Raw genomic sequence first — 15235 nt, 5'->3', positions numbered from 1 at the left:
TTTTTATGAAATTTTCAGAGGTTGTCTCGGATTTTTGCTCATATCTCCGGTATTTATGGACCGATTTTGCTGATTTTAAATAGCGATCTTCTCGAAAGCATATCTAACAGAATTATTGAAAATTTGGATCTCGCCGATATCTGGGGTCCTCTAAAAACTGATTTCAACAAACACACAGACGGACAGACAGCTTAATCAACTCCGCTACCTATAAGGATCCAGAATATATATACTTTATGGGGTCGGAAAATTATATTATAGAAATTACAAACGAAATGACAAACTTATATATACCCTTCTCACGAAGGTGAAGGGTATAAAAATCGTGTCCCCCATAAGATATTTTCTTGAAAACTGTCCAGCTCACGAACAGACAATATTAAACCCAAAATATGTTGGGTACCATCATATTACATAACAGAGAATATTTTGAAGGGGATAACTCAATCACCATTTTTTGTGAGTCGGCCTAATGTATGTATATGCATAGATCAAATACGAACAAATACACCAAGGCATCTATCGGTTGTGCGCTCCTTAACCAGTGCCAGTGGCAATCGAACCCAACAGACCAGTGTGAATCGAACCCACCACTTCATGTGGTAATTATACCCTACACCACTTTAGTGGGGAGGGTATATTGGATTTGTGCTGATGTTTGTAACATACAAAAATATTCGTCCTAGACCCACCTTAAAGTATACCAATCGGCTTAGAATCGTTTTCTGAGTCGATTAAGCTATGTCCGTCCGTCCGTCTGGCTGGCTGGCTGTCCATGTAAACCTTGTGCGCAAGGTACAGGTCGCAATTTTCAAGATAAATGGATGAAATTTGGCACGCACGTTTTATTTGACCCAAGGACGAAACCTATTGAAAATGGTTAAAATCGGTCCATTATTTCACCTAGCCCCCATAGAACAGAACCCCCCGAAAAGGGCTTCTGAGCTCATAATTATGTTAAATATACAGATATATCGATAAAATACGGCACAACAAATTTTTATAGAAGTCTTGATGACCCTGCCAAATTTCATAAAGATCGGGCCCCATTTGACCCTAGCTCCCATACAAAGTCCCCTTCAGAAAATTACTTGAATGTCCCAAATTAACTTATAAACACAAATATCGCGATGAAATTCAGCACAATAAAATATTATGTAAATATAAATATGTATATTAAAAAAATTTTATCGGGCTTGGTCCATATTTGCCCCTAGCCCCCATATAAAGCCTCTTTCAGAAAATTAGTTTTTCATCCATAAATTGCTTAAATGTATCGGAACAAGGGAATATTGAAGATAAATGCTTTATTATGAAAAATAAATCACATTTAGTATTCATAACTGGTGTAGGGTATAATATGGTCGGCCACGCCCGACTATAATTTCTTACTTGTTTTTATTTACTAATTTCATTAACATGTTGTGTACATATACGAATTATTCAGCAAAAATTTTTCCCGGATTGGCCCATAGTTGGTCTTGTATATAAAATCACTTCCGAAAATCACTCATTCGTAATTAACTCATGATTTTATAATGATATCGAGTTTTTATAAACATATAATGCTATCGGGACATAATTACACTTTTTTTATGTAGTTCCATTATGTATTTAAGGTTTCAAAATTTATAAAATGTAATGTTAATAAAAAAACAAGCTGTGTTAAATTTTATATATATTTTTATTCACAATTAAGACATAATTTTATATTTTTCAATAAATATTTTTTACCCCTCTGCATATGTTTATTCATAAACTGTTGTTGAATCAAATCTTGAGGTTAGTTTTAAAAATTCTATGATTTGATTATAATTGAGGTTAGGTATTCAAAAAAAAAATACCATCCATCTTTCGCAGCCGGGCTATACACCTTCACACTAGCGTTAGGCTATACTGGTGAAAACTCTTTAAGTTAAACCTTCATTTCCAAGAATGTTATGCCTCAATCACGGAAGTTATCCTAAAAATATAACAGAAAAAGTGAGGTTAGTTTAAGTATTTAATAAAATAAGTAAATAATCATTTTTTTATGAAAAAAAGTCAGTTGGTGATGCATGTAAAAAAAGATTCCTCAACGAAATTCAGTTTTGGGTATGAAAGTTGTCATCATTAAAGAAATTAAAAAGATTTATTTAAGAAAAAAACTAACCATTTTCGATATTTATATTGTTGCTCACATTACAAGGTGTTTCCGTTTGGTTAGTTGATAACTGAAAAAGAAAAATAATTAGTTAAATTGGCCACATATTAAAGACATAAAGGGAATGCATAATTTATTATATTCAAAAATTCAGTTGGTGATGCATGTTACAATAATTCCTCAACTTTAATTCAGTTTTGGGTATGATTTTTTTCATCAATTTGAATATACAATTATGTTAATACATTTTTTCTATATTTGTTTTATAAACTTACCATTGTTAAAGTTTTTTTTTTATTATTTTAGCAGAATTAATTTTACACGTCTATTTCCTTCAAAGTACAAAGTAGTAAAGAAATAAAGTGATGGTAACACGTGTTTAGTTAATGTCCACAGTTGTACAAATGTGTATGAGATTTGATATTAATTAGTAGTGTAAAAACGCCATAAGTGTTAATAACAATATTACCAACTACTGCTTTAACTGTTTTAAAAAACAGTTTTCATTTATTTTTAGAATTTAATTTAGTTTTATAAAATTTCATTCAATTCATTTAATTTTTGTATTTTATTATAACTTTTCATTTTATGTCTGCATCAACGTTAAAACAACAATAATAAATAAATTATTTGTAGTACAAGCCGCATTTCGACTTGTACCTTTGCACAAATGTAACACATAACATACACACAAACAAATAGCGCAGAAAGAAATAACCTATCCACTGCAATACCACCCTCAAACATATATAAACTGTATTACCAACATATTACTGCTTTATCTCGGTGTTTTTTTATGTTTTTATTTATAATTTGTTAAAGAAATTTTCAGGGGTATTCTCCAATTTTTACACATATGCATCTCAATTATTGTTGATTTTTAATAGGAAACTTCTCGAAAGCATGTCTGACAGAATTATTGAAGATTTTGATCTCGAAGATATCTTGGGGCTTCAGAAAATTTAAACAGACAGACAGATGGACATTGCTTAATCGATTCTGCTATCTATAAGGATACGGAAAATTATATTGTGGAAATTACAAACGGAATGACAAACTTATATATACCCTTCTGGTGAATATAAAAATGAAGAGTTGAAAAAATAGTTCTTGTGAGTTTAAAAATAAATTTCGTGTAAATGAGTTGTATAACGACAGAAATACATTAAATAGCATTCATGAATACGAAAATTTCATACTCTGGTCTAGAATACCGATTTTTAAAATATTTGCTACCAAAATCCCACTTTTTAATCTCTAGGATTCCGTTTTTATTTAAATTGTTGAGCATATAAAAACTAAAATCAGGGTGTACTGCATATAAGGTGATATCGTTAGCCCAGCAGTACTTGTAGACTTGTATACAGGCTTAAACCGCAAACTACATATAAAAAAAATTTGACAATCTCAAGTGCTTGTTAAAGCCCCCTTCACACGAGCTCACAAGTAATATGATCTGTCAAAATTTTGTGTAGAAGAGAACGGATGGGATCGTCTAAACGCAATATGTAATGAAACCATCACACATTGAGAGAAAATACGGATGGAAAATTTGACAGTCGTATGGCTCTCTTCATTTTTTGAAATGATTCAAAAAACAAACAAGTCGCATTAGATCAGGGATGTATTTTTATGTAAACACATACAAAAAAAGTGAAACAGCTGTTCCATCTTACTTTGTTATTGTTTTATACCAATCGTCTAAACACAAAAAATATAAATCATACGACTTTTATTCTCTTTTTTTGTCATACGGATGGAATTTCATTTTACTTTTTGATTAGACTTGTCATACGTAAAGTGTGACCGTGTGAAGGGCCCTTAAGTATACCGTGAATAAAAGTAGTTCAAAACTTAGCCGGCTTAGAGTCGATTTTAATCTGACGGCGATATTTTTGGTAACAGCCGCCGCCGTCGTTAATATTTGTCGGCGCAGAGCCTTGGTTGCAAGCAAATCTTTTAACTTTATTTTGCAAAATTTGTGAAAATGTTTAAAATTTAATGGAAAAAATTCCTCTAATTATGTTGAAATTAAAAGAAAAATTCACGATAGAAAATAAAAAACGGAAATAATAAATAAATAAATCCAATATTGCACAAAAACAACAACTACTAGGAAAAAAGTGAAAAAAAACCTACTGACGCCACCACAATTCATACTCAAGGTGTCTGTGGCGTTAAGTAAAGTATAATTTTTTTCTAATTTCACAAAAACTTGAAAACCTCACAACATAATGGCTGCTGTAAATGTAAAACCAGTTATAGCACCAGCACAAGGTAATTACTTGTTAAAAGCTTTTAATTATATCTAGGATGTTTTTAAAATAGTTTTGTGAAAAATTCCAGGAGCCTCCACCTCCTCTTTATTGGGCAACTTATCGATTACAGCTGAGAAGAACAAGCAATGGCAGAGGGAATTGTTGATGGAACGTATACGTTCCCATTCCTCCCAACATAAAACGTTTCAAGAACTTTCTAAAAGTATGCGCATGGGCATGCTGGAAAAACGTTATCCCTTAGATGCGGTGGAGAAATCTAACCTACAAAAATGTTTGGACAATATGCAGCATTGTATTAAAGTCACTTCCCGGCAGGGTCTAGTCGAGAGACTTGAAAGTCTTTCACGTCAATTGAGTTTAAAGTTTTCGGACGATACTAAAGCTTTGTTCATTTCGACTGACATGTTTTTTCTGGAGATACTTTTGGATTCGAATGGCTCGTTGACTGATGTTAAAGTTCATCATGAATCAAAGGCCGATCAGCAGTCCTGCAGTGAGTTGGTAGATTGCCTTAATCGTGGAGATTTTGCTGATTTTACGGCTCAGCTTGAGGGCTTTTCCTCAATTTATCAATTGAATGCCGAGTCCAAAGTGAAAATCAAGGCCTATGATGCCATGCAGGCTATGGAAACCGATTTGTATAATATATTCCAAATGCAAAATTTTACAAAAGACACTTTACAAGTCATACAGGACTCAATAGTTGGAGTGGTTTTAAAACGCCGAGGTGGTCATCCCATGCGCCTAGTGTATTTTGTTTCTCCCTACGATTTGATTTCACTGGAAAGCAAATCTTTACAGTCTTTGAGTTTAGACTCCTTCAAGAATAAACAAATTGGTTTTAGTGTTACCGTTAATTTGGAAGCTTCTTCAGCCAATAAACTGCAAATTTTACCCACTGTTACAGTGGCAAAAGATCCGCAAACAGGTATTGATGTTCCCGTCTTTGCACCTTTAAATCAAATGAATTCTATGCTTCTGCCCGCCACATTTGTATTGCGCCTAAACAGGCCTCTGCCGGTATGCTTTAACACCTTACGATCTATGGGCCTGTGTGCAGGCGGTCTTAATGAAACAAATCCTTTACCTTCATCCTCTCTGGAGGCTCAACATAAAACACCGCTGGTGGCCAATATCATGAGTCTGATCATACAAACAGCTTCGGACCAAAAAATGAAATCATCACAGAAAGGTTTATTTGTTTGTTTGCCCGATCAAACGCACTGCTATTTTTTCACCGAAAATAAATTATTGAAAGTGAGTTTTAAAGATTTTTTAACAATTTATTTAACTTAAAATTGCATTTTTCTATTGTAGTCTACTTTAATTCATTCTCTACCATTTACGGAACCTTCACAAGTGCCAAAAATTTTGGATTTTCTTAAAAAGATGGCTTTATTTTATGCTCTATTGGCAAGTTGTGTACGGCCACAATCCAAAATGGGAAATGGTAAGTGTTCTTCTATAGAAAATTTTACTTGTATTGGTTACAATTTGAACAGTAGTTCAACCTAGATGTACAGTTTCTCGGAAGAAATGTAATTTTGAAAAAAACGTATAAGGATCATACGTCAGACATTAATCATTTATAAAGATTGCTGATTGAGGCTGATGTAGCTTAAGTGTTTTGTCACTAGGCAAATGCGGCTTTGATTCGATTCCCAGCCGCTGTTAGCTTAATGTGAATGTTAAGTTTTGAATGAGATTCATTAGAAAAACCCGATAGTTTTTATTAAAAACAATACTAATTTAGTAGTTTATCAGCAATTAAAATTCACTATTTTCACTCCCTTTCCTCTCTTCAACAGATATAGATTCAACCACTATTCTTGAAGTTAATGCCATTTCATTTCAACAGATCTCAGTGGCTCTTCAGCATCCATACGAAGAATCAATGGCCACAGTTGAATTTGATTTACGTACGGGTCAACCACAATGTACCATCTATAGCATTAGCAATAATTATGATTTACTCTCGATAAAATTAACAAGCATCGTACAAAAATGTCTTTCCATACCGGTGACAATAAGAGCTCTTTTAAGATTTTGGGACCAGGAACGTATGAAAATGTTTCAAAGAAGCATTGGTGGGGGATCAACAAATGCGGGTGGCATAGGCGGTGCTGGAGCTGTTGGAGGTGGTACAGCGAATAGTAATCTAGGTGGAGGTAATATGTCGGGTAATATGCCCAGTACTTCACATGCCGCTTATGGAAATTTTAATATATCTGGTGGATCTAACGACCCAGGAGGTGGCGGTATGAAGATGTCGAGTGGTAGCATGAAAATGGATACTACAGGTCAGCAAAGATCAGCACAGTTACAGGCTGCTGCGGGTGGTTTTTTAAAGTACAAAAGTGGTGGTGAATTGAAACAGGAGGATTTTCATGAGAGCCCAAAGAGTCAAAATTTAGCTGCAGTAGCTACAGAACATGTTGCTTCAAACTTAATGCAATCTACTTTAGAAGTTAACTCTTTGGGCCAAACACTAACGCAACAACAACATCAACAACAACAACAACTTCATACACAACACCAACAACAACAACAACCTCAACAAACATTTGAACAAAAGATTGCTGCTGATCATGAAATCGCTGATAAATATAAAAACATTTGGAAAGATAAAACGCCAAATCTTAAAAATTCGGTTAGCATTACACCCATTAATGAGGCTACCAATGCTACTAATAGTCTCCCTAACACCAATAACAATCCCAATACCACCTCCTCACCTTTAGATGTAAAACGTACGGGTGGCATAGAAATTATACCCCTAACAGGACCAAATACTAATAATACTGGTGTCAGTAGTAGCGGAAACAATACAAATGTTACACCCACTACTATAACCATAACACCCATTAATGCGGGCTCTTCACCTTCGCCTCTAGCTAATAAGGAGAAAAAATCATCTACTAGTTTAGTGCCGGCAGCATCTTCAACAGGTTTGTCTTCGAATAAACGCTCCTTAGATACAGCTGATAATCAAAAAGATAAAAAACGTAAAAAACGTAGAGATGACTCTCCCATGGGGCCGCCAGAAAAAGTTTTCTCAAGACAAAATTCACCTGCTGGCTCAAGTGAAGCGGCTGCTACAGCAGTGGCGCGTAAATTCTCTTCACCCTCTTCATCACCCAAAGGTTCTTCTGGTGGTCTTTTGGCTTCTTCTGTAACAGGTTCGTCTTTGTCGGCTCGTCCTAGTCCTAAACATTCTCCTGTATACAGTAGTCCCAAACATAATACCGCCTCCAACAGCCCAAAATCACCCTTTGGCACCCACTCACCCAAACATGGCTCTTCTGGCAAGCCCAGCATGTCCACCTTAAAAAGTGCAACTACTGCCAGCCCCAAAGGAGATAAATCTTCTTCATCTTCTAATACCTCTTCCACGTCGTCAGTACTTAACACTGCTGCTTTAGTACGTTCTCTACAGCAGTCCGGTTCGACTTCCTCATCAACAGCTAGTACCGTAGCGGCTGCCGCAGCTGCTGCTATGGCGGCTCTTAAAAATAAAGACAAAACCTCTGCTCTCAATTCGGCTGCCGTTAGTTCAGCAGCAGCAGCTGCTGCAGCCGCTGTTAAGTCAAGTATGGGTGTTACCTCTATGCAACAGTTGAAGTCTTCCGTTGCCGGTCTTAATCATATGACGGCTGCTGCGGCGGCTGGTTATGGCGCTGCTAATAACCCGAACCCCTCCTTGGATCTTAACTCAGCCATGCGTAAAGGTGTAGCCGCTGCGGTAAGTCATGTTACAGTTTAATTAGTTTATCATATTTTGTTCTCTTCTATGTTGGTTTGGCTTGCATTTGTTTTTTAGTTTGTTTTATCTCCGTAACATTTTAAAAACAATCAACATATAATTTTTAATTTAAAACTTAGTTGGTTTTAAGTGTAAACGCTTTTTAAGTAGTTTGTTTAACCATAATCAATATGTTTATTTAATTTTCTTAGTTAATGTGCAAGTTTTTGTTTAAAATTATTTATTATTTTTTTCCATTTAAGAACCTAATGCATGATATTTTACCATGAATACAAAACAATACAATAAAAATAAAATGTAACCAATTACACTTACTAAAACATTCCTATGCTTAAATTATTTTAGTTTATTTCTTTGTTAAATACAAGTACTTGTAGCTGAATGTCTGGGGAGCAAACAAAATGTTAAAAACACAAACCAACACATGTTAACTCAAAGACCAGGCATGGAAAATTCAGTATTTTAGTACTTTGTCTAGACATTTTTGATACTTTTTTCTAACTTATAAACTTTTTATACGTTGTATCCATAATAGTTAATAGACCAGTCTGCAGATTAGGCCAGTCTACAGTCTAGTCTATAGTGTAGTCTAGTCAATAGTCTAGTCTATATTCTATTCTGTAGTCTAGTCTATAGTCTAGTCTATAGTCTAGTCTATAGTCTAGTCTATAGTCTAGTCAATAGATTCTATATTCTAGTCTATAGTCTAGTCTATAGTCTAGTCAATAGATTCTATATTCTAGTCTATAGTCTAGTCTATAGTCTAATCTATAGTCTAGTCTATAGTCTAGTCTATAGTCTAGTCTATAGTCTAGTCTATAGTCTAGTCTATAGTCTAGTCTATAGTCTAGTCTATAGTCTAGTCTATAGTCTAGTCTATAGTCTAGTCTATAGTCTAGTCTATAGTCTAGTCTATAGTCTAGTCTATAGTCTAGTCTATAGTCTAGTCTATAGTCTAGTCTATAGTCTAGTCTATAGTCTAGTCTATAGTCTAGTCTATAGTCTAGTCTATAGTCTAGTCTATAGTCTAGTCTATAGTCTAGTCTATAGTCTAGTCTATAGTCTAGTCTATAGTCTAGTCTATAGTCTAGTCTATAGTCTAGTCTATAGTCTAGTCTATAGTCTAGTCTATAGTCTAGTCTATAGTCTAGTCTATAGTCTAGTCTATAGTCTAGTCTATAGTCTAGTCTATAGTCTAGTCTATAGTCTAGTCTATAGTCTAGTCTATAGTCTAGTCTATAGTCTAGTCTATAGTCTAGTCTATAGTCTAGTCTATAGTCTAGTCTATAGTCTAGTCTATAGTCTAGTCTATAGTCTAGTCTATAGTCTATAGTCTAGTCTATAGTCTAGTCTATAGTCTAGTCTATAGTCTAGTCTATAGTCTAGTCTATAGTCTAGTCTATAGTCTAGTCTATAGTCTAGTCTATAGTCTAGTCTATAGTCTAGTCTATAGTCTAGTCTATAGTCTAGTCTATAGTCTAGTCTATAGTCTAGTCTATAGTCTAGTCTATAGTCTAGTCTATAGTCTAGTCTATAGTCTAGTCTATAGTCTAGTCTATAGTCTAGTCTATAGTCTAGTCTATAGTCTAGTCTATAGTCTAGTCTATAGTCTAGTCTATAGTCTAGTCTATAGTCTAGTCTATAGTCTAGTCTATAGTCTAGTCTATAGTCTAGTCTATAGTCTAGTCTATAGTCTAGTCTATAGTCTAGTCTATAGTCTAGTCTATAGTCTAGTCTATAGTCTAGTCTATAGTCTAGTCTATAGTCTAGTCTATAGTCTAGTCTATAGTCTAGTCTATAGTCTAGTCTATAGTCTAGTCTATAGTCTAGTCTATAGTCTAGTCTATAGTCTAGTCTATAGTCTAGTCTATAGTCTAGTCTATAGTCTAGTCTATAGTCTAGTCTATAGTCTAGTCTATAGTCTAGTCTATAGTCTAGTCTATAGTCTAGTCTATAGTCTAGTCTATAGTCTAGTCTATAGTCTAGTCTATAGTCTAGTCTATAGTCTAGTCTATAGTCTAGTCTATAGTCTAGTCTATAGTCTAGTCTATAGTCTAGTCTATAGTCTAATCTATAGTCTAGTCTATAGTCTAGTCTATAGTCTAGTCTATAGTCTAGTCTATAGTCTAGTCTATAGTCTAGTCTATAGTCTAGTCTATAGTCTAGTCTATAGTCTAGTCTATAGTCTAGTCTATAGTCTAGTCTATAGTCTAGTCTATAGTCTAGTCTATAGTCTAGTCTATAGTCTAGTCTATAGTCTAGTCTATAGTCTAGTCTATAGTCTAGTCTATAGTCTAGTCTATAGTTTAGTCTATAGTTTAGTCTATAGTCTAGTCTATAGTCTAGTCTATAGTCTAGTCTATAGTCTAGTCTATAGTCTAGTCTATAGTCTAGTCTATAGTCTAGTCTATAGTCTAGTCTAGTCTAGTCTATAGTCTAGTCTATAGTCTAGTTTATAGTCTAGTCTATAGTCTAGTCTATAGTCTAGTCTATAGTCTATTCTATATTCTTGTCTGAAATCTAGTCTATAGTCTAGTCTATAGTCTAGTCTATAGTCTAGTCTATAGTCTAGTCTATAGTCTAGTCTATAGTCTAGTCTATAGTCTAGTCTATAGTCTAGTCTATAGTCTAGTCTATAGTCTAGTCTATAGTCTAGTCTATAGTCTAGTCTATAGTCTAGTCTATAGTCTAGTCTATAGTCTAGTCTCTTAATGTATCCATATCATCTATGTCAAGGTTCAAACCTAGTCTAGCTTGTTCATCTGCAGTTTTATTACCATGCTCATTGCAGTAACAATGGACCAACACAGTCTCATAATGTCCCAATTGGAATATACCGTATGATATATCAATGTTCTAAGAGGACTGACTATAGACATAAATTGTCACAACCGACCCTAGGATCCATTAGTGTATGTCTGTATATATTAGAATATCAACGTTGTACATCGGTAGAACGTAAGCCCTTTTAATGACTGATAGTTTAGCGTGCAGAACTGGAAGTTTTAAAGAAAACTTTTGTTCTGTACATAAAAGACTTCCCCTACACCATCCTTTCTTTTGGGGACGTCAGTATAAATCTTATACGATTCATCACGGAAGATCAGCAAATTTTGGCAGTTTTTTTTTAGTTTAGGTTTAGGTAAGAAGGGTAACCACTGTGATACCCTAGTGGTCGTAGGAGTCCACTTCCCAGATAGCTTATCCAAACAAACACAATGTTCTCTGATTTCATTGAATGATAGGCAATAGCAGAGGAGGTGAGGTATTGCATCCTCTTCCTACTCATTATTATAACTCCTACAGTAGTCGTTATATTCTAGACCCATTCTTCTGGCGTGATTGCAAATTGTATAGTGTCCCGTTCTGACTGATACCAGCATTCTTATCTGTTCTCTGCGAAAGTTTAATAATAAGCCTGTCCCGGGAGCATCGTATAGAGGCCAAATTGAGCTCGAAGTGAGACAGGTGGTTTCACTAAATTGAGCCATTTCATATGTTCAGTCTGAACCAGTGACTTACGGTTTGTAAGGGAGATACCAGTAAATGCGACGATTTCATCTTCTCCTCTCGTTGCACCATTCCCGATATTTGATAATACCTCAGCCAGTTGGCGACTCGTTTGATAGCAGATAACTTTGCCTGTAAATTACTACAATAATTAGGTAGAATAAAAGAGGATTTGATTCAAAATCTTTCCATGTAAAAGCCACCCTTTTACTCCTCTTGAAGGTGTCAGTGTAAACATTTGTTACACCATTTCTTGCGTGGGATTCGGGTACTGCAGAAACTCGGAAATGAAAGCGTATGTCAAAGTGAGGTTTCGCAACGCAATATTTTTTAATTAGATAACGTAGAACTTAGAGCGTTTTAGTTTCGACTGAAATAAACTTATATCTTCTTATTTTATTTTAGTTATTTATGCAAAATTTGTATTTAGATGTAGTTTTTAACACTTATTTAAAATAGTCATTAAAGTAGTGTATTAACTTTAGCTACTAATAACTAATTCAATTAAACATTCATTATTTTAACTTTGGCAAACATAACCTCAAAAATGTGGTAAAATTAGTAACATATACATACATATATTTCAAATGTGTATTATACTATTAATATAACAAAATATTATAGATTTGACTTTATATTTTTATTTAATAATTATTATTTATGAACAAAAGTCAATGTAGTTTAATAAAATCGATTTTAAAACATAACCTCAAAATTAATTAAAATGTATGATGTATAATTGAGAAATATAAAATAAACTGTAAATAGAAATAACGAAAAAAAAAAAAAAAAAATAAACCAAATGTTTTGCTTTAATTTTCATTTGTAATTTTTCGTTAATAAAAGGTTAAAGGTTATAGATATTAAGTGAATTTTTTATTATTTATTTTAGCTACTTTGTTGATTGTTCAAACACTTTACTAACCTTTTAAAAAGTTTATTTTGTTTAAATTTTATTTAAAAGAAACAACAATTTCCAAATTTAAAGAAATATTTAAAATTTTTTGGGAATATTTTTTTTTTGTTTGAAATTTTTAACATAAACGGTGCATGTTAACCGTTATAATTTTCTAAATGAGGTTTAAGTTTTTGTAACAACAACCAAATGTCTTTGTCATCAATGCAAAATGTTTTTTTTTCTTTTCTCTTTTTTTTAATATAAAAAAACACACACACACACATTCATACAAACAAACAAACAAACAAATATTACTATAAACACCCTGATCTTGATGATGAAAATCATGTCTATCAAATTTGTCAGGTTAGTTTGATGACGTCGACACCAACTACAGCAACAGTATCAACAGTCTCAACACGATCACCGCAACGTCAGTTGCAGGAGTCACAGGACAGACACAAACAGCAGCCAACAACAGCAACAATAATGCAACAGCCACTTGGCAGCAATGAGTTAATGAAATTGTCAGCTTCGTCAACGTCGTTGGCGGCAAATGATACTCTTAATACTAGTGGTGGCAGCAGCAGTAGTAGTAGTGAGTATATGGTTAAGTCATCACAAGAAGGTTTAAAATTAACCATAAACAAGACATCCCATAAGTCATCATCGAAAACGTCATCGTCATCCTCAACAAAGTCATCGCATGCGGCTACACAAGGATCAGGGAACTCCTCCTCCTCCTCAGCGTCTGGATCAACGTCATTATATAATAAAAAGCTACATACAGGCCTTAAACCGGGTGTAAATAGTGGACCGGCTTCCAAGAAATCAACATCCTCTTCCTCCACCTCATCATCGATGTCTTCAAAACCCTCCTCCTCCTCAGCATCATCATCGTCCTCCTCCTCTAAGCATATATTTCAAAAATCGAATTCATCTGGTAGCTTAAGTACAAAATTAGGTTCTAGTAATAGTTCTATGAATACATCATCTACGGGTTATGGTCTTTCAAAAAGTCATAGTACAAATTCATTTTCCGATATGCGCAGATCATCGAAAAAGTCCCACAGTGCATCAACATCACCTGCACTACCTTCATCACATAATTCCTCTTCAACATCACAGCCAGCTACGCGTTTAGATCATCATGCCGATATGATGAAAATCTTGCAGTATGCTTCACCCATAATGGCTGCCAGCATGGAGGGTTTTATGAAGGGTCTCAATTCAAAATTTCAAATACCCAAACTATCACAACGTAACAATAATCCCAATGCCAACTCTAGTACTTCAAACATCAACAGTTCCCCGTCTTCAACATCTACATCAACAGCAATGTCAAGCGCTTCGACAGCCACTTCCTATTCATCTGCACAAAATCATCCTGCCTCGTTAAATAAAATTAAAGATCAAAAATTAACTACACACTCTTCACATGATCAGTCGTCCTCTTCCCTGCACTTAATCAAAACTACCAGTTCAACTTCCTCCTCCTCCTCGTCTTCTACTGCTTCCTCATTAACTAAGTCAAAATCTTCAACATCGTCATCATCAACATCCTCCTCAACATCGGCCTCTTCTTCATCATTAGGTTTTCTGAATGCTGCCGCAAAATCTACAAATTCCAATAGCTCTCATGTCGTTGATGATTCACTGTTGGCAACATTGGCGGCGGGTAAATGACATTGCGTTATATGCGTTCCCACTAACACTTCTCTTCAAAAGTATTGGTCTTTGTACATGATAAATACCTTTATAATAAGACTGTTGTAAGTTGGTTGGATTATATTACGATTATTGTTAGTTTTGTTAGTTTATACAAATATTTTATTTCGCACAAATAATTTTCTGCCTTAATTTGTTAAAAAAAAACGAAAAATTGTAAATCTTTGGAAAAGAATTATTGTTAAACAAAAGAAACATTTTTTGAAAAGAAATTAATTAAAAAACATATTTAAATTGTAAATTTTTATGGACATTCTTTTCTTTGGACAATATTATAATATTATTGGTAAGTTGTGTTGGATGTCTGTTGTCTCTCTAAACTTCAATGCGGCTTCTCAGTTGGGAAAAAGGCTCCAGCAGCAATAATAACGCGATTCGAAAGAAAAATTCTAGTGTGTATAAAGCATTTGCTTTCGATTTGAAATACGAAGTAACCTCCCAGACCAAAGTTTTTAATGACGCCCGGTATTTCTGCAGCTGGAGCTTCTATGGGTCCTCATAAAGAGAGACATACTTGAGGATGATCATCCCTCCACAAGAAACAAGATAGAGAAGAAATCCATGAGCCTGGCTATCCTCGATCGCAGGGATCCGTATGGGAGGATCAGTACATTAGCGATCTCCAAACCGGTAAAAGTAAGACTGAATCAAATCCAACTGTAGCATGTTGTGCTAATTTATGTATGTCGATACGGATCATTCTTGTCAATTAGTAGAATTTAGAAATGATAAAGCTTATGGGGCTATTTGCCATGAAGCTGTGTGGAGTATCAGGATATGTACTAGGGTGATCGACTCGATTTTTCAACCGGTTTTAAAACCGGTTTTTTCTGCTTTACCAGTGTCGGTTTTTTCTTAATGTTGATTTTTTGAATATCGAATAACCCGGTTTTTTCACTTATTAAAAACCGGTT

General features: G+C 34.4%; 1 protein-coding gene, 1 long non-coding RNA gene and 2 other non-coding genes across 4 annotated transcripts; 1 reads left to right on the top strand and 3 right to left on the bottom strand.

The window, feature by feature from the left end:
* Positions 1 to 1665: 1665 nt before the first annotated feature.
* Positions 1666 to 2527, bottom strand: LOC119611187. The gene is made up of 3 exons (XR_005232047.1): positions 2419 to 2527; positions 2153 to 2213; positions 1666 to 1963 (listed from the first exon to the last, which is right to left on the bottom strand). It is a non-coding gene; the product is annotated as an uncharacterized LOC119611187 (long non-coding RNA).
* On the bottom strand, positions 2036 to 2122 carry LOC119611190. Its single transcript, XR_005232048.1, has one exon. It is a non-coding gene; the product is annotated as a small nucleolar RNA Me18S-Um1356 (small nucleolar RNA).
* Positions 2286 to 2367, bottom strand: LOC119611191. Its single transcript, XR_005232049.1, has one exon. It is a non-coding gene; the product is annotated as a small nucleolar RNA Me18S-Um1356 (small nucleolar RNA).
* Positions 2528 to 4071: 1544 nt separating the features above from the next.
* LOC119611186 (mediator of RNA polymerase II transcription subunit 1-like) lies at positions 4072 to 14519 on the top strand. The gene is made up of 5 exons (XM_037966684.1): positions 4072 to 4420; positions 4490 to 5679; positions 5740 to 5872; positions 6231 to 8164; positions 12960 to 14519. Exons 1-5 carry the CDS (start codon positions 4378 to 4380, stop codon positions 14277 to 14279), a joined length of 4620 nt encoding a protein of 1539 aa, XP_037822612.1. The 5' UTR covers positions 4072 to 4377; the 3' UTR covers positions 14280 to 14519.
* The last annotated feature ends 716 nt before the right edge of the window (positions 14520 to 15235 follow it).

The sequence above is a fragment of the Lucilia sericata genome, unplaced genomic scaffold (assembly GCF_015586225.1).
Source record: "Lucilia sericata isolate MDLA Ls3-8-SP2 unplaced genomic scaffold, ASM1558622v1 Contig001386F_arrow, whole genome shotgun sequence".
Classification (NCBI taxonomy): domain Eukaryota; kingdom Metazoa; phylum Arthropoda; class Insecta; order Diptera; family Calliphoridae; genus Lucilia; species Lucilia sericata.
Note: the sequence above shows the minus strand (reverse complement) of the source record. Positions and strands in the feature narration are given on the sequence as shown.

Coding starts and splice junctions, on each gene's coding strand:
- LOC119611186 (XM_037966684.1), top strand. CDS start 4,378: ATGGCTGCTGTAAATGTAAAACCAGTTATAGCACCAGCACAAG. Junction 4,421..4,489: donor AGTTATAGCACCAGCACAAG/GTAATTACTTGT, acceptor GAAAAATTCCAG/GAGCCTCCACCTCCTCTTTA. Junction 8,165..12,959: donor GTAAAGGTGTAGCCGCTGCG/GTAAGTCATGTT, acceptor CAAATTTGTCAG/GTTAGTTTGATGACGTCGAC.